General features: G+C 38.3%; 1 protein-coding gene across 4 annotated transcripts in view; it reads right to left on the bottom strand.

The window, feature by feature from the left end:
• Positions 1 to 27730, bottom strand: part of nbeaa (neurobeachin a) — a 772475-nt gene that overhangs the window by 23699 nt on the left and 721046 nt on the right. For 3 of the 4 annotated variants that reach the window (XM_073043887.1, XM_073043884.1, XM_073043886.1), the window contains 3 exons: positions 14805 to 14894; positions 9583 to 9775; positions 7211 to 7282 (listed from right to left, as the gene is read on the bottom strand). In XM_073043887.1, coding sequence (XP_072899988.1) covers positions 7211 to 7282; positions 9583 to 9775; positions 14805 to 14894 — 355 coding nt within the window. Of the gene's footprint in view, positions 1 to 7210; positions 7283 to 9582; positions 9776 to 14804; positions 14895 to 15197; positions 15261 to 27730 lie in introns of all 4 variants that reach the window. The other variant, XM_073043888.1, reaches the window with a different exon arrangement.

Here is a 27730-nt window from a genome sequence, read left to right as displayed (position 1 = left end):
AAAGCTTTATTTACTTTATTTAGAGATAAAGCACGGAATAGGCCCTTTCGGCCCACTGAGCTGTGCCACCAGCAACCCATTGATTTAACCCTAATCTGGTCACATGACAATTTACAATGATCAATTGACCTACTAACTGGTACTTTTTTGGATTATGGGAAGAAACTCATGCATCCCGCAGGGAGGATGTACAAACTCCTTACAGAGGATACTGGTATTGAACTCTGAACTCAGATGCCCCGATCTGTAATAACGTCGTACTAACTGCTATGCTACCATAATTTATTTGCTGGTCAAACAAACAATTTTCACCTCTTGCTATCTACTTAACCTGGACAATGGAGCTCTAACTATGAATTAGAAAGGTTAAGAAAGGCATTTTATCTGTATTCACAAACGGATGCACTGCTCAGTAAATGGAGTTCAGCTGCCTTCTATTTTGCACTTGTACCCCACTGAGGTTTTTCTTACATTCCTCAAAGAGATTTTAAAATCAACAAAGTCAGACACTCATGGTAGAAGAACAAAACAATTTGACATACAAGGCCAAACTCCTCAGCTTCTCTAATGAAAAATAGTCATTCCCCACATCTATAAGGCAATTTGATTTAGTAACCTCTCTACAGAACAATCACTTTGAGATCTAATGTAAACATGTCTTCTCCAAAGAAGAGCCTTGGGAGAGACAAATACGAAGTTAAAACCCAGTCACAGTATGTCATGACTGAATAATGGGTAACATTAGGAACCCTACTGAGGATGATCAAAGCTATTACATCATACTTAAGTTCCAAGACTTAACTTTCACTTTTCATTATGCTAGATCATGATTATTGGAAAAATATCAGAGCACATTTTGATCAAGTGTTACAGCCCCTTTTTGTTCACGCATGGGTCATGATTAGTTAGTGGCTCAGAACGGAGCTCCTGCTATTTAATTCATGCATTAATTGACATCAGGATGCGAGAACCATTTGACAAGTATCTCTATGTGGAAATAGATCCAATAGAGGCTCTGCAGTAGAGCAAACTTTTCTTCAGTTTTACTGTGTTGGGGATCAGAATGCCAGAGCTGACAGGAAATAGCAGTTGGAAACAGCAGCAGAGATCATTTCCTGCAGTGACACCACCAGGCATCAGTTCAGATGCTGGCATTGTAAAAACTGAAAGTCAAGATTGGACAAAGATGCTTAATGTGTTTCATGTTTCACGTGTAAACACTATACATACATGCACATGAAGTATGTATGCATGCCTAGATTACTTAACATTAACAGGTTGCAGTTAACCTAAAGTGCTTAGATTACCTAAAAAGGTGCAATCTGGAGAACTAGAATGAAGATTGCAATTGAAGTACATATATGGGAAGCTGGTGCGAATGCACATGGAAATATTTGTCGTATTACCTAGCCTACCTGTCAAAGTGTAAGAAATGCCAAGAAACATGGGAGTGTCCATGCCCAGCTCCTGACAGGAAGCCAGTATGGAAATGGTGTGAACTGCAGTGCCAAGTGGCATTGACTGTCATTCGACATAGCATTTGAAGGAAGTTTTTTTTGCATCGATTTCGGAAGAGACAACAGTCATCCAAAATCTTTGTGCTTTAGTGTCAACTCAGGAAGCACCAATCATAACTCTACTGCTGTCATCCAGGGTACAGACTTGTGTTTTGCAAGAGAAGCGAGGTGCCACTGGGGAACAGACTGCTGCCATCCAGTAGCAGATGTATGTGCTGGAACAACAGAGAGCTGACAACTAGGAGCTCAGAGCTGCCTTCAGGGAGCAGACAGCTGTCATGATAATCTGGATTGGTGCAGCTATGGAGACTTTGATGACAGCCACATGATCTAGATTTTAGTTGATACGCAGATTGTTGTATGTCAGAAATGGGAGAGTGCCACTGGTATTATAGAGTTAGAAGGTCCTGTCCTCTCTCAGTATGTCAGCATCTCTCTTCCCACCACTAGTTCTCATGTAATCCACTCACATGGTCCCCATAACTATCTGCTTCAGTCTACAACTCCTCGGACTGAGAGATTGCAGTCACCAGTCGACCATTCATGACCCTGAGCTGCTTATAAACATCCATCACAGCCAAGTGCAGACCACCCAAATAGAAGAGTGGAACCTTTCACAAGCCTGGCTGCAGCTACAATTGCACACTACAGAGAGGTATTCAGATGAGCAAACTCCAGTTGAACATTTTTCTATAAAGGGTAAACAAAGAATTTATTATAGAAAAGAACAGTACAGGCCCTACAGCCTATGGTGTTTTGCCAACCTCAAACTATTCCAAGGTCAATCTGTCCTTTCCCTCTCACATAGCCCTCCATGTTTCTTTCATCCATGAGCCTATGTAAGAGGCTCTTAAAAGGCCCTAATGCATCTGCCTCTATGACCATTCCTGGCAGTGCATTCAATGCACTTACCATTTCCTGTATAAAAAAAACCTAACTCTAATATCTCCCCTAGACTTTCCTCTAATCATCTCAAATTACGCCCTCTCATATTAGCCATTACCCATTTCAGACTTGGGAAAAATGCGCTGGCTGTCCAGTCTATCTATGCCCCTTATCTTATACAACTACATTAAGTCTCCTCTCTTTCTCCTTTGCTCCAAAGAGAAATGAACTAACTCACTCAAACTTTTCTCATAAGACATCTTCTCTAATCCAGACAACATCCTGGTAAATCTTTGAACTCTCTCTAAAGCTTTTACGTTGTGAAAGAGGGCTGTCACTGCCCTTGGGCAGCACTGCAATAATTTTACAACTTTGTAGTAACACACACAAACACATACAGGGAATAACAGCTAAGTTTATGAATACATAAATGTTTATTTGTTTTACATTTGCTGTTTGTTAAGTGCTCTATTGGTCTGTTTGTCTGTTCATTTGTTTGTGGTTTGGCAGTTCTGGGTACGTCTCAGTGAAAGCAAGGCACTGCTTTAAGGCAAGCATTATTTGTGAGTTTGCAGCAGGGACATTCTATGAGCTACTGGGGAGGAGGGCTAAAGGTACAAAATGGGCCTCGGTGTATTCTCCAGTGTGACTGGAGATAGACCCTAAATTGTGGTAGGTGCTTGTGAACTAAGTTGAGGAAGGAGGTGAATATTGATTGATCTGTGTAAATATTTATCTTGTATATCTGTGTAGGTTTATATTATATTGTTCCTTCCTGTACATATATTTTATGTGGACTTTGTGTGGGAAATTGGGAGCACTTAATAAAATGCCTGCTTTTATGGCAGATCAAGTTTTATTCAAGAGACCTAGAGCCTATGGAATGCCTTTACATTACACACATTCTTCCAATAATGAGGCAACCAGAACTGAACACAATAATTATATTTAGAGTTACAGTGCAGAACAGGTCCTTCTGGTCCAAAGAGCTGCACCACCCAGCAACCCACCTATTTAACCCTAGCCTAATCAGGGGACAATTTGCAATGACCAATTAACCTACTAACTGGTAGGACTTTAGACTGTGGGAGAAAACCGGAGCACCTGGAAGTCACAGGAAGGACATGAACTTTTTACAGAGGATGCTAGAATTGAACTCTGTATTCCGATACCTCAAGCTGTAATAGAATTGTGCTAACTGCTACGCTAGTGTGGCGCTCCACTGTAGTAGGATTATATGATCTGGCCTTAAGAAAGCACAGAATAGTTGAAGTAATTGCACACAATTTTGCCTGCTGAGCATACTGCCTGTGAGGAGTGGAGCATGAAACTACTCAGCATCAAGATGTGAGGTTCAAGACTGCAACCTGGCCAATGCAATGAATACAGATGATCACTGGCAACTGGCAGCATTTTTCCATATTTTGATAGACTGTTGGATCCTATGGTCTTACATCAATCTTGAGCCAGGCATTTTGGGGTGAGGTACTAAATGAATACTCCTTATCTGTATTCAGCTGATAAGAGTTTAAGGAGGGGGATATGGATAATATGGTGGAGAGGGTCAGTATTAAGGAGTTGGTGGTGTTAGGTGTCATGGGACACATAAGGATTGATAAATCCTTATGATTAGATGAGATCTATCCCACATTGCCATGGGAACCAAGGAAGGAGATTACAGAGAATTTTGCATCTTCATTAGCCAGAAGACTGCAAGGAAGTCATAGTTTTTTCCTTCATTTAAGCAGGGCAGCAAGAATAAGCCAGGTTACAGATGTTACAGGTCTTATATTGCTGGTGGGGAAATTATTAGAGAAAGTCCTAAGGGATATAATTTAGGGTCATTTAGAATAGCAGGGGCTAATCAGAAACATCAGCATGGCTTTTTGTGGGAGAAATCCTGCTTCTCTAATTAGTTTTTGAGATGGTAGCTAAGAAGACTGATGAAAGCAAGGCAGTAGACATTTTTCCTCATGATAGGCTAGTCCAGAAGGCTGAATCACAAAGGATCCAAGACAACCTGGCTACTTGGATCCAAAATTGCCTCAGTGACAGGAAGCAGAATGCAATGGTGAAAGGTTGTTTTCTTCGATCAAAAGTCTGTGACCAGTAAAGCTGAACAGGGATTGACGCTGGGACCCAGTAGATGTACATAAAATTAGAAGGGACATATATCAGGTAGATGGTCAGAAGTATATAATCATAGTAAGGGTATCAAAAACACGAGGCCCCAGGTTTTAGGTGAGAGCAAGGAGTTTTAAAGGAGATTTAAGACAATTTTTTTAACAGAGAGTGGTTGATGTCTAGAACTTGCTGCCAGAGTCAGATAAAATCACCAAGTTTAAAAGATATTTAGACAGGCACTTAATTAAACATGGCATGGAATAATACAGACCATATACAACAAACGGGATTAGTGTAAATGGGCAAAAAGGTTGGCATGGATGTGATAGACCAAAAGGCCTACTTCTGTGCTGTACAGATCTATGATTCAATGTTGGTGGTGATATAAGATGTCTCTCTCTTCCTTTATCTGTTTGTTTCCATGGAAATACCACTGGGGGGAAAACAGTATGCAATCTTATAAAGGGAGAGAGAGATGGAAGGCCCTGCCTGTGAAGATAGCAGTCTTCACAGATAGTTCCTCAACACTGTGTCATTCTTACAAGAGTACCAAGGGATGGTAGGAATTTGTACCAGATTTATAGCACAGCAGCACTATGTAATAATGATCGCTATTAGCATGAATTCCATTAGCTTTTTCATTCCTGAGAATGCATTTTGTGTGATATGTGAGATATTAATGTGTTATGCACTCTATTGCCAATCCATATCTCAAAGTGTCACTGGAGGGGGGAGGAGGAATTCTCATCCAGACACATCTTGCAAGGGTGCAATACTTAGTCATAAAGGACAACATGGTGTACTTCCACAATAGGTACAAAAATTCTTTCTCAGATCCTCTCCAGAATTGTCACTCCTTATCCTAAGTCTACGTAGTTTCAGATGTCACTGCTAAGGAGAAAATTTCTTACTATCTTTTCTATCTATACCCTAAAGAATTTTGTGCTTCTTTATCAGGTACACCCCCCCCCCCCCCACCAACCTCTTTATTCCAAATGGTGGCAACCAGAAATTCCCATTCCAATATGTCTATCCATGGCCTCCACCACTGTCGTGATGAGACCACACTTAGGTTGGAGGAGAAACACATTATATTCCGTTTGGGTAGCCTCTAACATGATGGTACGAACATCAATTTCTTGAATTTCCGGTAATGCTCCCATTACCCTCTCCATCATTTCCCATCCTCTTTTCCCTCTCTCACCTTATCTCCTTGTCCACCCATCGCCTCCCTCTGATGCTCCTCCCCCCTTTTCTTCCTTCCATGGTCTTTTATCTCTTTTACCAATTTACTTCCCAGCTCTTTACTTCATCACCTTCCACTTCAGGTTTCATCTATCACCTTGTGTTTCTCTCTCCCCTCCCTCCACCTTTTAAATTTACTCCTTAGCTTTTTTTCTACAGTCCTGCCAAAGAGTTTCAACCCAAAATATTGACTGTACTTGTTTCCTAAATGCTACCTGGCCTGCTGAGTTCTTCCAGCATTTTGTGTGTGTTGCAGTGAAATGCATCACTTCTATCTGCCATTGCTCTGTCTATCTTTGTCAACTGTTTGATATCATCCTATAGCCTAAGACCAATCTTCTCATTTGCAGTAACACCATCAATTTTTGTGTCTCCTGGGAACAATTCACAGCTCCAAGTTATTTGCAAATTGTTAGTGCAGGTAACAAACAATAAGGGTTCTAGAACCAACTCCTCATGGGCCTCAGGGCATCAAAACAACCCAGCACCATCATCCCTTGCCTTCTGTTATCAAGCCAGTTTTCGCTATAACTTGCAAACTTGTCTTGCATCCCATTAACACTAACCATTTGGACCAGTTTCACTTATGGGTCCTTGTCAAAGTTCTTACAGAAGCCTATGTAAACTACATCAACTACATTATCTCTTGTGTTAATGATCAACTAGACGGCCCTCATCAAAAAATTATAATTGATCAGATTAAATCTCTTACCAGCAAAGCATTGATGACTATCTCTGATTACCAAAGACCTCTGTAGCATACAGTTACAAATTTTCGGAACCCTCCCTAAACAGTCTGCAAATGTTATTGAAGTAGATGAGACTGAACTGTACCTTTATTCAAGAAGGATACAACGGATAATTACAGGCCTGTGAGTCTTAAGATCAGTGGTACAGAAATTATTGGAAAAGATTCTGATGAGGTATGATTAATCAACACTTGGAAAGGTAGGAGTTGTTAAAGTTAGCAAGATAAGAAGCTGAAGGTGAGATAGTACTGGGTTGTTTCAGTGACTAGAAGCTTTTGGCACAGAGATTCATGTACAATTCGAGTGCATAGATTTGTTTGAATTGCTAAAAAAAGACAGTCCTTTTAAAGAACCGCTGGTCACAAAGAGCATAATTTAATATCTGAAATTAAACTACAAAGATAAGGAATACTAAGATGAGTAATTTTATTGTTAAAACTCTGAATTAAAATTGTATGCTGAAATACTTTTGCTAAGCTTATCAAAAATATTGACAAAACTCTTTTCATTTTCTAGTCAATTTATTAAATTTTGCTGTTATGTCTTTAAGTTACTGCCTTTGCAAAAATTAAGAGAACAATCATAAAGTTACTGCCTTTGCAAAAGTTACTGCCTTTGCAAAAATTAAGAGAACAATCATAAAGATCTAATCTTAAATTGAAACACCATAATTAGCTACAATGGATTTACCAATCAATGGATCCATTTCAATTGGCAAATGATGGGCCTGTTCCAGAGAGTATCCTGGAGCTCCCCTAAGACCTGTAGAGAAATAATCAGAAGTGTCTTACAATGACTGAACTGACTTTATTAAGTTCTAAAATACAGTTGCCATTGCATTAGTAATATTATTAAAAGTAATTAACACAAAAATTGCATCTGGATGCAGATTTTAGAACTCGTGTTCTCAACTATTTCACCTTCTACTTCCAAGAGCATTCTTAAAGCATTTCTTTAGCCAAGCTCTCAGTCACATCACCTAATTAATATCTAATTCTTTGGCTACCTACATTTGTTTTCTTTTAAACCGCATCAAGCAATTCAGATTTTTTTCCTCTACATTACTATATAAGTGCCCATTGTATTTAAGGGTTTATTTAATTGACCAATGCAAATTTTGTTTCAGTGGGCTGAAGCACTCTCTAATATAACTTGTTTGTAACTGTGAACATGATGACATCCAGTTGTTTCGTTGACTGTCAGCACATTTTGGTGAAAAGGACCTCACAGAGCCCATAAATATGGAAACTATTTCACATGCAGACAAAACAACTTTTTTAAATATATCAAAGCACTAATTGGGAATTTCTCAGAACAAGGAGTAGATGGTTATCTTCATCACCTGTTGGTAATCTGACAATCATATGGAACGTTCTTTATTAAACTTGTCTGCTTTCCATTCACTGGAATCGATAGAATTACAATCTGACTCTCAGGATGCCTGCCAGGCAATAAAGATCAAATTTATTTCATAGTCCTTTACCCTTATTTACAGAATTTGGCCACTAGAATAATTGTGGCATTGAAATTAGTTTCACTTTTCTCGGGTCAGTGAACAGAATATTGAACTAAAAAGTATCTCCAGATCCCCCAGGATGAGAGCCTAAATGGGAATTAGAAAAAAATGGCAGAGAAACCACTCTCTTTTTTGTAACTTTTAAAAAGTTTTTCGCCTCAAATAATATAATTCACTTATAATTACATATACACTACTTCTCTATTTACTGATAATAAAAATAGCAAAGGATCTGGCTGATAAGAAAAACCAGGCAAAATTAGTTACAGCTTTGTATTTAAAGCCAATATATTACTAATAGTCCTTCTGAAATACCAACAGGTTTCAGACACATGTAATTAATAATTCACTGTTCATCAACTATTCAGGCTTTCAAGTTAATGCAGTATTTTATGAATTTGACATTATTTGGATCTTTGATAAATGTAAGTTTTACTTGCAGTATATTATTAGATTTCTTATTAAATATTTCTATTTAGCAAATGGCTTTGAAAATTAGCCTTAAAACTGTTAAGTGCTTAAAAAAATGCTGCAGCACCACAGGCAAATTTCACAAATAGGATAAAAAGTTTAACATTAATGAAATTGCATACCAGCTGTCACTTAGAAACTATATGTACTTTATAAGTTTACATACTCTACATGTTGCTACCTGAGTAGACTAAAATGATCAATATCTACTTATGATGAAAACTAAGTTCTGGAATGTACGGTGGCAAAAAGGAACAGTACATTTTTTTTAAACTATTGAAATAATTCAGTGAATTTATTGCTACTTAATCAAGTCATCTTCTAACTTAAAAGGGTAAAAGACATGAATTACTATTTGCAGGAACTATTAATAACAATTATAGCCTTCAGACATATTTGTGTGAAGCCTGGACAGGACAGTGTTGCTACTTTAAATGCTGTTTTAATGATAGTTTGAATATTAAAAAGGATGTATCACAGATTATCAAATAAATTAGTAACATTTTATTAAAATAAAACCAAGCCTACTGTAAAATTATACAAAAACAGCACACAGAACATATCATGTATTTTGTAATTGTCAATCCAAAGGTATAAATCAACAATACTGGAACAATGGCTTGCAGTCCATAACAACCCATACAAATGGTGGAAGACAGTAATAATCTCCTATCTCATCACGTATCTATTTTGCTACCCATTTAATAATTTATTCCACCCTGTGAAAACAGAAAATAATCAGGAAGTAATTGAGGAAGCTATACTCACTGCTATTTAAGAAAACATGAAAAATATATTTATCACATATATACTTACAAAATAAAGTTATTTCATATGTCAAATTCTAATAAAATGATAATTTGGAAAGTTCTGAATTCAGTGCTGATCAGAAATTTGTATCATACCAGTCTGGGGAACAAGATGTAGACACTCAACCACTGCGCAACCATAAAATCACTGTCATTTTTTTGTTATCCTTTGCACTGAATGTCAGGAATACTGAAAACAGCAGTGATAAAAACAAAATTTCACACCATGAATATTAAAAATATTCAAAGATAGTGTTTTCACTTACCTACTGTGTTATGCCACCTATTCACTGCGAACAGCCTGCTACAGGTCACAGTGACCACAGCAGGGGTGCTTAGGTGAGGCAGCGTGTTGGCTGCCACATGGGTAACAGGGGAGTTGGATGGAAATTTTAGCACCATTATGACATCTTGCTGCATCTGATCCTTAAACATGAGTGGGCTCTGTGGAAGGAAACACTGTTGAATAGAAACAAAGAGGAGAAAACAGAAGAGGCAAAAGGGAAACACAATTAATGTGAAGGTCTGGTAAAACAGGGAAAAAACAGTAGGTAAAGTATTTACATGCATCAGGATAACGTACTGCATTTTTGGTAAAACATCACCTAGATCTAAGTGGTTTAGAACAATAGGATAGGTATTAAGGGTCCATGTTGGGAATGGTTTTATGAGGTGGTGCAGAAGGAGTTTTAGGTAAAAGAAACATTCAATACAACCTTTTAAGTTAATTCTATTAACAAATAATAAAACAAAAGATAGATTTAAAATAAGATTTTGCATTTGACCAATACAGTTAAACGTCAAAAAATGGAAACTTGAAATAGAAAACAGAAGAAAATGTTAGAAACAATCAGCAGGTCAAGGAACCTCAATAAAAAATGAAATAGAGTTAATGTTTTAGGTGGAAGAGCCTTTGTCAGAAGAGGCCCTGTTCTGATGTACGGTCTTCAATTGGAAACTCTGTTTAACTCTGTTTCTCTTTTCACAGATGCTGCTATATCTGCTGAGTGTTTTTATCACTTTCTGTTCAATTTAGAGTTAAATGAATATTGTTTCAGTAAACCAGCTATGAAGATCATAATTATTTGATACGTAACAGTATTAAAATATATAATGCAATATAACTGTTTTCATGATAGTGAAGTTGCTATCACCTATACAAAGCCTGCAAATAGACATGTACTGCCAATTATTGTGAAACACGATGCTGCAAAATATCTACTTTCTTCCAAGTGCACTCTCAGCACAATTCTACTCTTAGGATGCTGGAGGAGCTCCAAATCAAGCAGTAAACTTTATACGTCTGGTCCTGGAAGCCAGAGATTGTGGAATTCCCTGTTGGGATGGGTGAAAGTTCCATTGAAGGTAACAGGCATGTGAGAAACCCTGGAGTTTGTGCTTCCTTTCATTTTCAGCAAGGTCAATGGCAAAATTCATATATGTATGCTCAATCAGGACATGCCATCAAATTTTATGGGCTTATAATGCTAACTCTTCAAAGTATATAATATAAAACTAAAGGCTCTCCAGAACTAAAGCCTTTTCCCAGATATACATCAGCCCTGCCATTGCCTCTCTCTCTTTCAACTTTGGCAAGACAATTTGGATCTTGTTGAAATTATTGCAGAAAAATAGCAGCTTCAGTTTGAGTTTTTTGAAATAATACTTTCATTACAATGATTGAAAAATGTAATATAATATCATCATGAGCATAGAGTATAGGCCCAAAATGATTTCAAAGGCAATTCTCCTCTACAGCAATCTACTCATTTATTATGCAGTAAAACTCTATTAATCTAACATGCTCAAGACTTTGGTGCTGGACTCACAGATTTTCCAAGCTATTGAATGTTATTTCAATTAATACTGTACACAACTATAATTTGCCTTATTTTTAAGATGTTAGTGCAATAATACATTCTCCAATAAACGTAATAAATTTAGAGGGAGGATTCTGATATGTTGAAGAGGGCACAGGAATCAGGCCCAGTGTGCCAGATGCTGAATCACCAGGATTTCAAATAATCAGCTGCTGGTTGTTTAAATCAGATGACCAGCAAGGACAAATGGTTTATCTGTATAGCTATATCCTCAAAAGGTATCAGTTGACATTTATGGCCACAAAGCAATAGGCACGCCTGGAAAGTGTAAACTCAATGTTCCCTTTAGGCACAGAAAGAGTCCTGATCTTCCTTGTCCAAAAGAATTAAAAAATTATTACCACTTATCTTTGAATTCTCTTCAGTCTATTTAAAACAAGCAAAACATAACTAAAGATCCCCAGCAAAGACCTTTTATTTTTAGCTGTGGTTCAATCTCTCATTAAAGAATGAGATTCTAGCTCCATTTATTTGAGATATGATTTTATATTTTAGTTGGTCAGATTTGGGTCCTAAACTATTGGGACCCATTTCTATCTTACATGCAAAAGAAGTTCCTATTCTAGTTTGTGTGCTAGTGAGGATAATCACAATTGTGTGTAACACACACAAAATGCTGGTGGAACGCAGCAGGCCAAGCAGCATCTATAGGAAGAAGCACTGTCGACGTTTCGGCCCGAGACCCTTAGTCAGGACTAACTGAAAGAAGAGATAGTAAGAGATTTGAAAGTGGGAGGGGGAGGGGTAAGTCCGAAATGATAGGAGAAGACGGGATGGGGAGGGATGAAGCTAAGAGCTGGAAAGTTGATTGGCAAAAGGGATACAGAGCTAGAGAAGGGAGAGAATCATCGGATGGGAGGCCTAGGGAGAAAGAAAGGGGGAGGGGAGCACCAGAGGGAGATGGAGAGCAGGCAAGGAGTGATTGTGAGAGGGACAGAGAGAGGAAAAAGAGAGAAAAAGAAAAAAAGGGGAAAAATAACTAACAAACAACCAGCCAAATACATAAATAAATAAGGGATGGGGTAGGGAGGAGGGGCATTAACAGAAGTTAGAGAAATCGATGTTCATGCCATCAGGTTGGCGGCTACCCAGCCGGTATGTAAGGTATTGTTCCTCCAACCTGAATGTGGTTTCATCTTGACAGTAGAGGAGGCCATGGATAGACATATCAGAATGGGAATGGGATGTGGAATTAAAATGTGTGCCCACTGGGAGATCCTGCTTCTTCTGGCGGACAGAGAATCGGTCCCATTCCCATTCCATCTGGACGATTTGTGGATGAGATCATGATTGGAGGTGTAGTGGACAGTGAGGAAGACTAACAGAGCTTGAAGAGGGATCTGGACCAGTTGGAAAAATGAGCTGAAAATGGCAGAAGAATTTAATGCAGAGAGTGGGAAGTGTTGCACTTCAGTAGGGTCATTCAGGGTAGATCTTACACAGTGAACGGTAGGGCACTAAAGAGTGCAGAAGAACAAAGGGATCTGGAAATATAGGTCCATAATTCATTGAAACTGTCGGCACAGGTATGTAGGGTTGTAAAGAAAGGCTTTGGCATATTAGCCTTCATAAATCAACGTATTGAGTACAGGAGATAGAATGTTATGTTGAAGCTGTATAAGATGTTGTTGAGGCCTATTTTGGAGTATTGTGAGCAGTTTTATTCACCTACCTACAGGAAAGATATAAATAAGATTAAAGGAGCACAGAGAAAATTTAAAAGTATGTTTCCAGAACTGGAGGACCTGAGTTATAAGCAAAGATTGAAGAGGTTAGGACTGTATTCCTTAGAACATAGGTGACTGAGAGGAGATTGAATAGAGGTATACAAAATTATGAGGGATATAGATAGGGTAAATGCAAGCAGACTTTTTTCACCGAGGTTGGATGGGACTATAATCGGAGGTCATGGGTTAAGATGGGTGAAAGATGAAAAGTTTAAGGGGAACAAGAGGGGAAACTTCTTCACTTGGAAGGTCATGAGTGTGTGGAACAAGCTGCCAGTGCATGTGGTGCATGCAAGCTTGGTTTCAATATTTGGATAGGTACATGGATGGTGGGGATATGGAGGGCTATGGTCTGGGTGCAGGTTGATAGGAGTAGGCAGTTTCAACTGTTCGGTACGGACTAGATGGGCTGAAGGACTTGTTTCTGTGCTGTATTTTTCTATGTCTCTTTGACTCTATTATGCTCACTGCCCTCTAAGGGTTCCTTTATCTTAACTCCCTCGCATAAATTCCAATTCATTGCACTACAACCAAATCCAGAATAGCTGATCCTAAGGGCTCAACCATGAGCTACTCTGAAAATCCATCACATAGGCATCCTACAAAGTTCTTCTCTTGAGATCCAGCAGCAACCTAATTTTCCCAATCTCTCTGCATATTGAAATCCCCCATGACTATCGTAACATTGACTTTTCGACATATTATCTATCTCCTGTTGTAATTTGCAGACCACATCTTTACTACTGTTCAGAGATCTGTATATAACTTCCATCAGGGGCTTTTTACCCTTGCATTTTCTTAGCTCTACCCATTATGATTCTACACCTTCCAATCCTATGTCACCTCTTTCTAATTATTTGATTTCATTTCTATCTATAGATCCTTAAAACAAATCTGAGAAACAGACATTTGCACTGTCACTTGAAATGAATGACATTTTTTGAATTCTTTCAGTATCGTCTTTTGTTTATTTTACATTTATTATTATCTTCATATTTTGTGCCATAATTTGATTGTACTGCTTGCATTACAGCAGTTAGGAGACCTTATTTAGTTCTTAAATTGTTTTTTTAAAAATTTATTATGCCTAGGCATAATCTGTTTTTTCAGATCTCTGAATTTTTAAAAATATCGATAATCCCAATTTTAGTTACTGTGCATTTGCCTATGCTTTCACTTTTGTCTATTTATTCTTTTTAATATCACCTCTATTATTGTGAGTCTTAAAGTACAGGTATTTATTTCTGTTACTTCAGGCTGTCAGTGACTGTTTAGCAGACACAGAAACTATATATTTTTCATCTTTTTGTACATAGTCCATCTCCAGTAATTCTCCTTTCCACTGCATCTCATTGTCTCTCAAGCCTATGATCAGAAGTTGCTTCCATCTACAGGTTATTATTTCCCTTACAAAATGTATTTGCCACCTCCATTTCCCAGTCACCCGTTTCAGTTTTACACAATCCGGCACTGCTCTGAACCAGGCTTGTGTAGTAGCCTTCATTGAATATTGCAGGGGAGAGATGGAGGTAAGGGTATGAGGAAGCTTCAAAGGGGGAAGAAAATGACAGTGTATATTTAGTAAGAGAAGTGTAGGTCTGAGAATACCTAGGTGAAATGAATGGAAAGGAAATCATATTAAATAAAACTTTGACACTACATACAAACTTATCTGCCCTAGTATCTTATGAGAAATTCAAATCTATAGTATGCTTTTATCAACTAAACTTATTGTTCTCTTAATGAATGAATTTATGACAACCGGATATGATTTTCAAGCGACTTTTTTCATTTTGTGCAAGTGTGCCATTCTCATCTACTGCAACCCAGCATTTTATTTTTGAATCAAGGTAGGTAGATTCGAAACACATAGTTTCTCACCAAGTGCATGGCAGAGCTTCGGGGTGGATGTGGCTCAATAAGCAACTGAGATGGCATTTGTCCAAGGTTCTGTATGTGTACCTCCATGGCCTGAGGGAAAAAAGAATGACTGTCATGATCAATATGCATCAAAGAGATGGGTCAATGCTCTTTTGACAATGCAAGCACATACTAGATTGGCTACGATTTCTGGAAGTTTATACAAATGTGCTCCTTTTGCAATCTGTAAAATTATGCTACTTGTTAGTTGTGGTCAATACACTTTTCCTGCAACATGCTGAGATTAATTCTTTCTTTACATTCGCATTAGGATTAATAGTTAAAATGTTAAATGGTGATGACATGCAGTAAAATTTCAAACTATTTAAATAGTAATGCTTTCGACCAAAATACCTTTACAAATTCTGATGTAAGGAGAAAGGTATAAGGATCTTTAATGAAATAAGATTCAGAGATCTTAAAAAAAAAGACAAAATAGTCACAAGCCAAGAGCAATAATCTTCTTGCAAAAATGCAATTCATGGTCAAGAAATCATTTAAATCCTCATTAAAAATAATTCTGACATCCAAAACAAAGTAGCTAACACCTCTATAGAGAAAAATATACATTCATTTATTTTTGATAACCAAAATGGCAAAGTTGCTCGTGTCACATTCTACATTAACACCTTATTTAAATAGATGTAGCACTCTAATTCTCACATGAAATAAACTGGTGATAAAAAAGAAAAGAATCTTGTGTAATTAATTATTACATAAACTACCAATTATCCCCTACTGTGGAAAATTGAGAAATAGCTGGTTTCACAGTGGAGACAAGTCAGTCAGCAGAGCACGGATGAAATGCCATGGACTGTCAAGTAAGAAGAAAATTCCTTCCAGCTATTTTTATTACCAAGAGGAGAGGTAGTCAGTAATTTGTTCATTTTGAATGGAAAGTCTGATCAGAGCAAATGGGATTAAAAAGCATTATAACCATAGAAACTCTGCAGGCTTTGACAAAACAGCACAACTAATACCAACAGCACAGTTCAATTTTAAATAAAGTTAAGTATTAAAAAGGAAACTGTAATTTCATCACGTCAATTATTTCTCTCAATTTGTTGAGGCTGTAATTAGTCCATCAAAGAGCTGAGAGTGCTGGGTCGATGGGGAAGAAGAGATATAAATTGTAATAACAAAGAACTAGACATGGATTCAATATAGATCCCATTACTGCAGGAATTACTGGATTCTCTTGAGAACAAAAGATTCTATACATTGCCACGAGTTAGCAGTATTCCTATACTAAAGACTTTGAATATCGTATCATTTGAGAATCCTCAAAACAAATCTGTAAATTGCAAAAATCTAGTTTCTGTTCAGCCAATGAGAAAATATCAATCATTTAGCCTGCTGCCAGAACCTGGTGTCCAGCATTTTAATACTTACTGAGGAGTGAAAATAAATATTGTGTGCACCATATGGTGAATACACTCTGTGGGAAACATGTTTTTGTTTCCTCTTTTATATCCAAACATAATGATTCAGTCTGGAAAGTGAAATATTGTTTTTTCAATTTGCCTCACCCTGTGGCAAGCCTGGCTTAGACAATGTGCAGATACATGTTTATAGAGAAAAATAACAATCATCCCAGCCTTTCCACTTACACATACTGAATAAGAGATGGTAGAAGCCAGGAGCAAAATCAAGCTGCGCAGGTCAATCAAGGGTGCTACAGAGAAATTTGAGTATCATTTGCAGATACTAATCTGAACCACTAGACAGACCTACGGTCTTCAATTGCACCCAGATTAGTATTTGTTGTGCAATATTTTTGATTTATTTCATGTAAGCATTTGCTAACCAGTATGTTCGGCCAAATCAAATTCTTGTGGGATAACATTACTGAGAATGTATTATAGTAATTTTGATGCATACATACATCACATGAATGCTGGGAAAACAAAGGGGCTACATCTTGCTGGATTATGTTATTGTTTCCAAATGGAACTGCTGTGTTTAGCTGTTCAACAGCAGTATATTCTGGACTTATACACATGTCCTGTCAAACATGAAAATAATTTATAGGACCAAATCTGTCAGTGTGCTTCAGCACTGGATTCTACATGGGATCAAGTGACAGAGCCCAGCCTTGCTAGTGTTTCCCACCAATACTTTGGGGAAATCACCTTTTCGATCCAGTGCCAGTTTACTCTCCATTGATTTCAAGAGGGATTGCAGAACTTTACATTAAGAGGAAAAGGGAAGGAGAGACAACTCTTTAAAAATAATTTTACAATAATTTATTGTATTTAATATGTTTGTCAACTAATTTTTTTTGTAAAAGTTTCAGAAAAGTTCTTCTTAATTATTTGATTCAAATTCAATTGTTCTAAGAAACTTCACAGTACATTTCTGAAATATTTAAACTATTAAAGTTCCTCATAGTTGTTAGGTTGCTGGATATTGAGATGCTTCAAGCCAAATAGGTTCAGAGATGGAGGACTACTGATAATATTTCTGGGCAGGCAGGCTGAGAATGTTATTTATGCATATACATCTATATCAGTATATCCTTTATATGGTATTTGTTTCAGTGGGTGAAATCCTCAATTATTAATTAATATATAATTTTAACTAGAAATTAGATTGTATATGGGTGTATTTTTCAGCATTAAGCAAGTGCAACATGAACAAAGTCCAATAAACAACCTTTTTCTGATTTTGACATCAGTTGGAAATTTCCACTGGAGTTATCAGTGACTGGCAAAATTTGGCAAGTAAGTACGGTATAATGCTGGAATTTATAAAACTAATCCCTTTGGCAGGAAAAATAAATAAAATTATCCTATCTGAATGAGAGAGAATTCAGGACTCAGAGCTTCAAAAGAAACTGACTCTCTTGTGCAGTAGTCATCAAAACTAGTATGTAGGTGCTGCAAGATACAAAAGTAGAAAATTATGCTTCAATTATATAGGGTTTGGTGAAAACACTTTTGAGTACTGTTACAGTATTGGTTTCCTTATTTATGAAAAGCAGTTCAGAGAAGGTTTACGAGACTGATATCTGGAGTGGTTTGAGTTGTATTAAGAGGAGAGGCTGGACAAGCTAGGCTTGTATTTACTGTAATACACTGCATTGGAAGGCTGAGAGATAACTTCACTGCAGTATTTAATTTATTTATCAATACAAGGAGCAGCAGGCCCTTCTATTTGTGTCGCCTCAGCAACCACCGTCAACCTCAGTTTAATCCTAACCTAATCATCGGACAATTAACAATGATCAATTAACCTACCCATTATATATTTGGAGCGTGGGAGGAAACTGGGGAACCTGGGAAAAACCCACGCATTCCACGGGGAGGGCGTACAGGCTCCTTACAGATGATGCTGGAATTGAATTCCGAACTCCAACACCCCAAAAGTAGGTAAGATCCTGAGGGGTTTGACAGGTTGGATGTTTCTTCTTGTGGAATAATCTAGAACAAGGAGTCACAGTCTAAGGATAAGGGGTCACCTATTTATGGCAGAAATTAGGTGAAAATTATTCTTTCAAAGGGTAAAAAGTCTTTCAAACTGCCTTCCTTAGAAGGTGCTGGATACAGAATCATTGCCTATTTATTACAAAAGTAGATAGATACTTACTAACAAAATACATAACATAGTACAGCACAGGGACCGTCTACTCAGCTCAATGCCGTCTGTGTTGAGCATTATGCTGAACCAAAATAATCCCATTTGGCCGCAGACAGTCCATAGACCTCTACTTCCTGCCTGTGCCCACTAGTATTTAACATTTTTACCCTGGGAAAAAAAAGACAATCTACCCTATCTCTATCTCTCATAATTGTATTTACTTCAATTAGGTTATCATCAGCCCCTGACATTCCAGAAAAAAACCCCAATTCATATAAATCAACTTTGTCCTCTAGCTAAGATTCTTTTAATCCAGGCAACATCCTGGTGAACTTCTTCTGCACCCTTTCTGCAAAGTAGCAACCAGAAATGCACACAATGCTCCAAATAGATAGATAGATAGATAGATACTTTATTCATCCCCATGGGGAAATTCAACTTTTTTTTTTCCAATGTCCCATACACTTGTTGTAGCAAAACTAATTACATACAATACTTAACTCAGTAAATGGCTAACCAAACTTTTATATAGCTGAAACATAACTTCTCAACTTCTATACTCAAAACCATGAAGGCCATAAACCTTCTTCATCACCTTAACTACTTGTGTTGCAATTTTCAGGGGGCCATACCTTTTCACCCCAAAATTACCTTGGGGTATGAGGAGAATGGGGCTGAGATGGAAAATAGATCAGCCACGATGAAATGGCAGAACAGACTCAATGGACCAAATCACCTCATTCTGCTCCTATCTCTTATGGTCTTATGATCTTATTCATAACTCTGACATCTGTAAACTTATAAATCAGATTATCCACATTTTTGTCCAAATCACAAACAACAGAAGGATTTAAACAACTCCCAGATGTCAAATATGAACCTACCTGGTAACAGCAGCTTCAAATCTACACTTTGCAGCTCCTGCCTAATACTGCTTAATTAAGTCTTTCCCAAATGTAGTACTTTGCCCTGAGGTCCAGTCCTATTCTTATTCGCAACCAACTTAAGATTTATAGTCTTATGATCATTGTTCCCAAAGTGCTCTTTCACTGAAACTCCAATCACCTGGCCAGGATAATTTCCCTATAAAATGTCTAGTGTGGCCCCTTTGCTGCTGGATTATCTATTTATTGTGTCAAGGGTTCCCTGGATGCTCCTAACAAATTCTGGCCCATCTAAGTCTCTGGTGCCAAGGTGGTCTCAGTTAATTTAGAGTCACCCACTTCAAATACCCTGTCAGTTTAACATCTTTCCATAGTCTGCATATGTGTCTGTTCCTCTTTCTCCCACTGGCTACTGGGAGGCCTATTGTGTAGCCCCAATGATGGAACCTTTCGGAGCTCTACCCATATTAACTCACTGGATGAACTGTCCAGATTATTGCATGTGTGTAATCAGTTGTCCAACTCCTTTTGACCAGATTCATTCAGCTCCACTGTCACAAGGATTGCTACAGAAAATCACTCCTACCAAATGCAAAAGCATATACAACAGTTCATCTCTGTGTGACAAGTGAACACACATCATAATACAATAGTCTCTGTTTTATTATATTGTATATTATTATTGCACATTGGTAAATTATTACTGTGTATATTATTCTTCTTCACTTTATTATTAGTTAAGTCTGCACACCGTTAAGTGTGTTTTTAAATATTGCTGCTGTAACAAAAGAATTTTGTACTTGGGATCAATTAAGTATTCGTTATTATTATTATTTTACATTCCTCTCCATCTCATATGTAGTATCTGAACCCTGAAACATTAGGCTGTCAGTCTTGTCCTTCTCCCTTTGCTTTGAAATTAATATACTTCATCCTGTTGCTCCAACATGTTCATTAACTTGGATTGCCTGAGCTTCCTTCCAGCCTTACACAACCTAACATTTACCATCCCTTCAATCCGTCCAATTGCTGACCTACCACTCTGTTTCTGATCCTCCTACCAGATTGGTTTAAACACTCCAGAATAGCACTAGGAAACCTGCCTGAGAGGATATTGATGCCCACCCAGAATAGGTTCAATCCATACTTCTTTGCATAGCTCCCAGATGCCGTGGAAAAGAGGCCAGTGATCCATTTACACAAAGTCCTCCCTCCTGTACCAGCAAGAGATTGAAAGGTTATCAATGCAATCAAATCAGCCATGATCTTATTAATTAGTAGATAAAGCTCATGAAATTGAGTGGACTATTCTGACTCCAAGTTCATAATTTTATTGTTTTCTGAATATTAGACAATATAAATGAAGGAAAATGGAAAATACAAAATAATGGATAATTGATCAAACTGTAGTATCACAATTTTTCATAGCATACTTTAGCAAAGTTTAAAACTTTTGGCAAAACAGCCCCTTTAAAATAGTTTACGCCAAAATTCAGCAGTGTTTCTAATAGGAATTCTGAAACACATATCGATTTCCTGGTGATCTTTTGTAAGTATTGGTATAGGTGCTGCATCAGCCACCAATGCTGTAAAGTGCCAGGAAACAATGTTTATTTACATAAAGCAACACCAATAATGATAATGACCCAAATATAAAAATAAAGACAAAGATTCTGATGAAGTGGGTGAAATCTGATAATAATAAAAAGTCCTTTGAAATCCATGCTTGAAATTGCCTGACAATTGAAAAACAGATTAGAAAATAGTAATTTAGATTTTATATGAAATTTCAATTTCAATAATTTTGTTGATTATATCAGTGCAATTTGCATGCAAAGCAAATTTTAAGTAATTGGTTAGGGAAAGAAAAAGAGTAATTTCCTTTAAAAAAATTATAGGTGATTCTAAAAGTAAGTTTGAGAGAGACTGGAAGTTTAGCTTTGTCTTGTAAGTGTCAATAATGGACCGCTGTGGTAAATTGACTACACATGTTTTACGTGGCACTTTGTTCTCATGAAGTAAAATCGTATTTTCACTGTACATAACAATAACTGAATAACTAAGCATAAATTGTGAATATGCATCTCAGTTCATCAACTTGCTATATACTACTATTCCTTATTTAAAATAAAATTTTAAAATGTTAGATACACACAACAGGTCAAGCAGCCTCTTGAACTTTGGCACAAAATAATATATTGGCACGTATTTCAGGATTAGAATATAAGTGTGAAGCCATCTGAATAATTTTTGTTCATTCTTTAGGTAATACAGTTTATTTACTATTTTAACTGAATTATATTCCATTCTCTCTATATTCGCACAATCACTTAACCTGCCTTTCTTCCTTGGAAGCCTCTCTGTATTCCCCTTACAACTCACACTGCCATTCAGCTTTGTATCATCAGCAAACATATTTAATCACTACACGTCTTTTTTAGTTTACTGGGTTTATTGGTTTATTATTGTCACATGTACTGTGATAGTGAAAAGTTTTTTTCACATGTCATGACACTATTATAGCTTGGAGTGTTCCAAAGTTCAAGTTTAATTCTGGTGCAGTTCTGTGAGGAGTCTCTGTATGTCCACAAGACCATAAAATATTAGAAAAGAATTAGGCCATTTGGCCCATCAGCCTGCTCTGCCATTTCATTAAGGCTAATCCAATTTTCCTCTCAGACCCAATCTCATGCCTTCTCCTGTCTTCCCCATGGAATGTGTGAGTTTTCCCTGGGTGCTCCAATTTCTTCCCACAATCCAAAGGTGTGCCAGGTAGGTTAACTGATCATTGCAAATTGTCCCGTGATTAGGTTGGGGCTAATTGGTGCTGTAAGGTTGCTGAGGTGGCGTAGCTCGAAGGGCCAGGAGGATGTACTCTGCGCCGCATCACTAAATAAAATAAAATAAAATGTCATCCAGCTTGATCGTGTCATACATAATTATATTGAGGCAGCGAAAAGAAAACACAATGCAGAATGCATTGTTGCAGTGAAAGATATAGTGTAGGGCAAGTAGCCAAATAAAGTGCAAGGACAACAACAAAATAGATTGGGAGATCAAGAGTTCATCTTTTTCTGTATGAAAGGTCCAAACAAATGCCTGATAACAGTGGGATAGAAGCTGTCCTTGAGTCTGATGGTTCGTGCTCTCAAATATTTGTATCTTCTGCCCAATGGGAGAGTGCAGAGGAGAGAAGACTGGGGTGGGAGTGGTCCTTGATGATATTAGTTGCTTTACTCTTATGTGTGCCTTGTGATCCCAGCAAGTGGGAGGAACTGTGTAGCACTCTCCTCCAATTTGTCTGCCCATAGAACTTCATCTTCATACCGATGTATGAAACTGGAGGAGATAGCAGAGGAACTTAATGAGTACTTTGCTTCAGTATTCACTATGGAAAAGGATCTTGGCGATTGTAGGGATGACTTACAGTGGACTGAAAAGCTTGAACATGTAGATATTAAGAAAGAGGATGCGCAGGAGCTTTTGGAAAGCATCAAGTTGGATAAGTCACCGGGACCGGATGAGATGTACCCCAGGCTACTGTGGGAGGCGAGGAAGGAGATCGCTGAGCCTCTGGAGATGATCATTGCATCATCAATGGGGTTGGGAGAGATTCCGGAGGATTGTAGGGTTGCGGATGTTGTTCTATTATTCAAGAAAGGGAGTAGAGACAGTCCAGGAAATTAAAGACCAGAGAGGCTTAGCTCAGTGGTTGGTAAGTTGATGGAGAAGATCCTGAGAGGCAGGATTTATGAACATTTGGAGAGACATAATATGATTAGGAGTAGTCAGCATGGCTTTGTGAGAGGCAGGTCGTGCCTTACGAGCCTGATTTAATTTTTTGAGGATGTGACTAAACACATTGATGAAGGAAGAGCAGTAGATGTAGTGTATATGGATTTCAGCAAGGCACTTGACAAGATACCACATGCAAGGCTTATTGAGAAAGTAAGGAGGCATGGGATCCAAGGGGACATTGCTTTGTGGATCCTGAACTGGCTTGCCCACAGAGGGCAAAGGGTGGTTGTAGATGGGTCATATTCTGCATGGAGGTCGGTGACCAGTGGAGTGCCTCAGGGATCTGTTCTGGGACCCCTGCTCTTCGTGATTTTTATAAATGACCTGGATGAGGAAGTGGAGGGATGGTAAGTTTGCCAATGACACAAAGGTTAGGGGTGTTGTGGATAGTGTGGAGGGCTATCAGAGGTTGCAGTGGGACATTGATAGGATGCAAAACTGGACTGAGAAGTAGCAGATGGAGTTCAATCCAGATAAGTGTGAGGTGGTTCATTCTGGTAGGTCAAATATGATGGTAGAATATAGTATTAATGGTAAGACTCTTGGCAGTGTGGAGGATCAGAGGGATCTTGGGGACTGAGTTCACAGGACACTCAAAGCTGCTGCGCAGGTTGACTCTGTGGTTAAGAAGGCATATGGTGCATTGGCCCCCATTTATCGTGGGATTGAGTTTAGGAGCCGAGAGGTAATGTTGCAGCTATATAGGACCCTGGTCAGACCCCACTTGGAGTACTGTGCTCAGTTCTGGTTGCCTCACTATAGGAAGGATGTGGTAACCATAGAAAGGGTGCAGAGGAGATTTACAAGGATGTTGCCTGGATTGGGGAGCATGCCTTATGAGAATAGGTTGAATGGGTTTGGCCTTTTCTCCTTGGAGCGATGGAGGATGAGAGGTGATCTGATAGAGGTGTATAAGATGATGAGAGGCATTGATTGTGTGGATAATCAGAGGCTTTTTCCCAGGGCTGGAATGGCTAGCATGAGAGGGCACAGTTTTAAGTTGTTAGGAAGTAGGTACAGAGGAGATGTCAGGGGTAAGTTTTTTACGCAGAGAGTGGTGAGTGCATGGAATGGGCTGCCAGCGATGGTGGTGGAGGTGGATATGATAGGGTCTTTTAAGAGATTCCTGGATAGGTACATGGCGCTCAGAAGAACAGAGGGCTATGGGTAACCCTAGCTAATTTTTAAGGTAAAGCTTTTTGGGCCGAAGGGCCTGTACTGTGCTGTAGGTTTTCTATGTTTCCATGCTTCAATGCATTTAATGTTGCCTTTTGATAGGTTGAGAAGATCAAGATCTCTGACAGCACAAAACTGTCTACCTGGTAAACTCTATGAGGCAGAATGCAGGAGTGTCCATATCAGGAGCCTTTCTCATGTGAACAATTCTGAGAGCTATCTAGCCTGCCCAATGTAGCCAGTTGAGTGTATCTTGTATATTGGGTATCCTCTATATGCACCTGGTACCAGGATTACTACTGCAAGCACCTCAAAGTACTGGGAAAATGTCACAGATGCTGCCTCTGCATCATGCTTCTTCTTTGGAAGAATAAATGCCCTCCTACAGCCACCAACATCACCCAAAGTCTCTGCATAAGATAACTCCTTATGGAATTAGGAATGATATATTTGCTGCATAAAGAACTAGTTTACAGACAGGAAAGAGAATAGGAATATATAGAGCATTTTCAGCAAGATGGGTTATTACTGGTGTGGTAATATGAGAATCATTGCTAGGTCCTCAACTAAATCCAATCCTCATTAATAATTTTGATGAAGGGATGGTGTCCAACAAATTAAATTGCTGAAGATGCAAATATTAATGGGTGGCAAAACACTGGCACTGTCAATAAAAGTCAAGACCACGTGGTGAAACTGTCATTTTTACTCTATGCTTTGTACCAGACAATGTATAGGTAAGGACTAATAAGCAAGCATGGGCTGTTGCTTATCTAAGGAGCTGTGAATGCAAAATAAACATGGTACAAACATCTTTACTTCTGACTTTAGGATGAAAGGAAAGTCACTAATGAAGCAACAAATGATTGGGCCTAGCAAACTACCCTGAAGAATTTTGGCATCAATGTCAAGGGGTTGATATTCAGTGGAATGACTGCTAAAGGGTCTTGACCTGAAATGTCAGCTGTATTCTTTTCCATAGATGCTGCCTGGCCTGCTCAGTTTCTCCAACATTTTGTGCGTATTGCTTGGATTTCCAGCATCTGTAGATTTTCTTTTGTTTCAACCCAATGCTAATATCTTTCCTGTAACGCCATGGGCTCTTATCTTGTTAAATAGCCTCATGTGTGGCACCTTGTCAAAGGCCTTTTGAAAATCCAAACAAACAACAACTGCTGACTCTCCTTTGTCTATCCCTGCCTGTATTTCCTTAAAGAATTCCAACAGATTTGTCAGGCAAGGTTTCCCTTTAATGAAACCATGCTGACTTTGGCCTATGTTATCATGTGTCTCCAAGTACCCCAAATCTCATTCTTAATAATAGACTCCAACATCTTTCCAACCACTGAAGTTGGGCTAATAGGCCTATAAGCTCCTTTCTTCTGCCTCCCTCCCTTCTTAAAGGGTGGAGTGACATTTGTAAGTTTCCAGTCCTACGGTACCATGCCAGAATCTAATGATTCTTGAAAGCTCATTACTAATGCCTTTATAATCTTTTCAACTATCTCTTTCAGAAATGTGGTGCATAGTCCATCAGGTCCAGGTAACTTATCTATCTTCAGACTTTTCAGTTCACAAGCACTTTCTCCTTTATATTAGTAACAACACTCCTGTCCCGACACTTACGCATTTCTGACATTCTGTAAGTGTCTTCCACAGTGGAGACTGACACAACATACTTATGAAGTTTGTCCACCATTTCTTTGCCCTCCATTACTGCCTCTCAGTGTCATTTTCCAGTGGTCCAATATCCACTATAATTTCTCTTTTACTCTTTATAAGTATATCTGAAAAAACCTTTTGTGTCCTCTTTTTTATTATTGGTGAGCTTACCTTCCTATTTAATCTTTTCTCTGTTCATGGCTTTTTTAATTGCCATCTGTTGATTCTTAAAAGCTTCCCAATCTTCTACCCTCCCACTAATTTTTGTAATATTAAGTACCCTCTTTTGCTTTTCTGTCTTTTCGACTTCCATTGTCAGCGACAGTTGCTTTCTTTGGGATGTATAATATCATTCTTGCACCTTCTGAATTTCCTCCAGAAACACCAGCCATTACTGTTCTTCCATCATCACTGCTACTGTCCCCTTCCAATCAACTTTGGCCACCTCTTCTCTCTCACCTCTGTAATTCCCTTTACTCCAGTGTTATACTGATACATCAAATTTTAGCTTCTCCTCATATGGCAGAGTGAATTCTCTCAAAATATGATCACTGACTTCTAAGGGTTCCTTTACCTTAAATCCCATAATCAAATCAGGGTCATTACATAACACCCAATACAGAACTGCCATTCCCCTTATGGATTCAAACACAAGCTGATCTAAAATGCTAACTCATAGACATTCTACAAATTCCCTCTCTTAGGTTCCAGCACCAACCTAATTTTCCCAATCTATCTTCATATTGAAATCCTCCATGATTATCACAACGTTGCCCTTTTTACATGCCTTTTCTATCTCTCTTTGTAATTTGTATCCCACATCCTAGCTAATGTTTGGAGGCCTATATATAATTTCCATCAGGGTCTTTCTACTCTTGCAGTTTCTTAACTCTACCCGCAAGCATTCTACAGCTTCTGATCCTAAGTCACGTCCTTCTAAGGATTAGATTTCATTTTTTACCAACATAGCCACCTCACCCCCCACCCCACCACCTACCTGCCTGTCCTTTCGAAACAATGTGTATCCTTGGATTATGATTTTTTTCCAGCCATGACTCAGAGGTGCCCACATCATATCTGAGAATCTCTAACTGCACTAGAGGATAATCTGCCTTATTCCAAATTCTGCATGCATTCAAATATAACACCTTCAATTCTGTATTCATCACCCTCTTTGATTTAGGCTCCCTGTTACACATTAACACATCTCATTGACTGCAATTTTGCCAGATCATCTGCCTGCCTTTCCTCAGAGTCTCACCACACACTACATTTTGTTGTATATCAACTGCCCCAACCTCAGTCCCATCACTCTGGTTCCCGTCCTCCTGCCAGATTTGTCTAAATCCTCCCCCACAGCTCTAGCAAACCTACCCGCAAGAATACGTTAAGGTGTACTCCTCCTTTTTGTCCAGGTCATACTTTCCTCAGAAGAGATCCCAATGATCCAGAAATCTGAAACCCTGCCCTCTGCAGTAATTCTTCAGCCAGTATTTCATTTGCCAAATCATCCTATTTACCCTCACTGGCACGTGGCTCAGGCAGCAACCCTGGAGATCCTGCTTTTTAGCTTTCTGCCTAACTCCTTATTTTCTCTCTTTTCCTACTTATGTTGTTGGTACCAACATGTAACACAACTTCCTGCCATTCTTCCTCTCTCGTTAGAATGATAGATAGATAGATAGATAGATAGATACTTTATTCATCCCCATGGGGAAATTCAACTTTTTTCCAATGTCCCATACACTTGTTGTAGCAAAACTAATTACATACAATACTTAACTCAGA

Source organism: Hemitrygon akajei, chromosome 4 (assembly GCF_048418815.1).
Source record: "Hemitrygon akajei chromosome 4, sHemAka1.3, whole genome shotgun sequence".
Taxonomy (NCBI): domain Eukaryota; kingdom Metazoa; phylum Chordata; class Chondrichthyes; order Myliobatiformes; family Dasyatidae; genus Hemitrygon; species Hemitrygon akajei.
The sequence above is the reverse complement of the archived record's forward strand: the minus strand, read 5'-3'. Positions and strand labels throughout refer to the sequence as shown.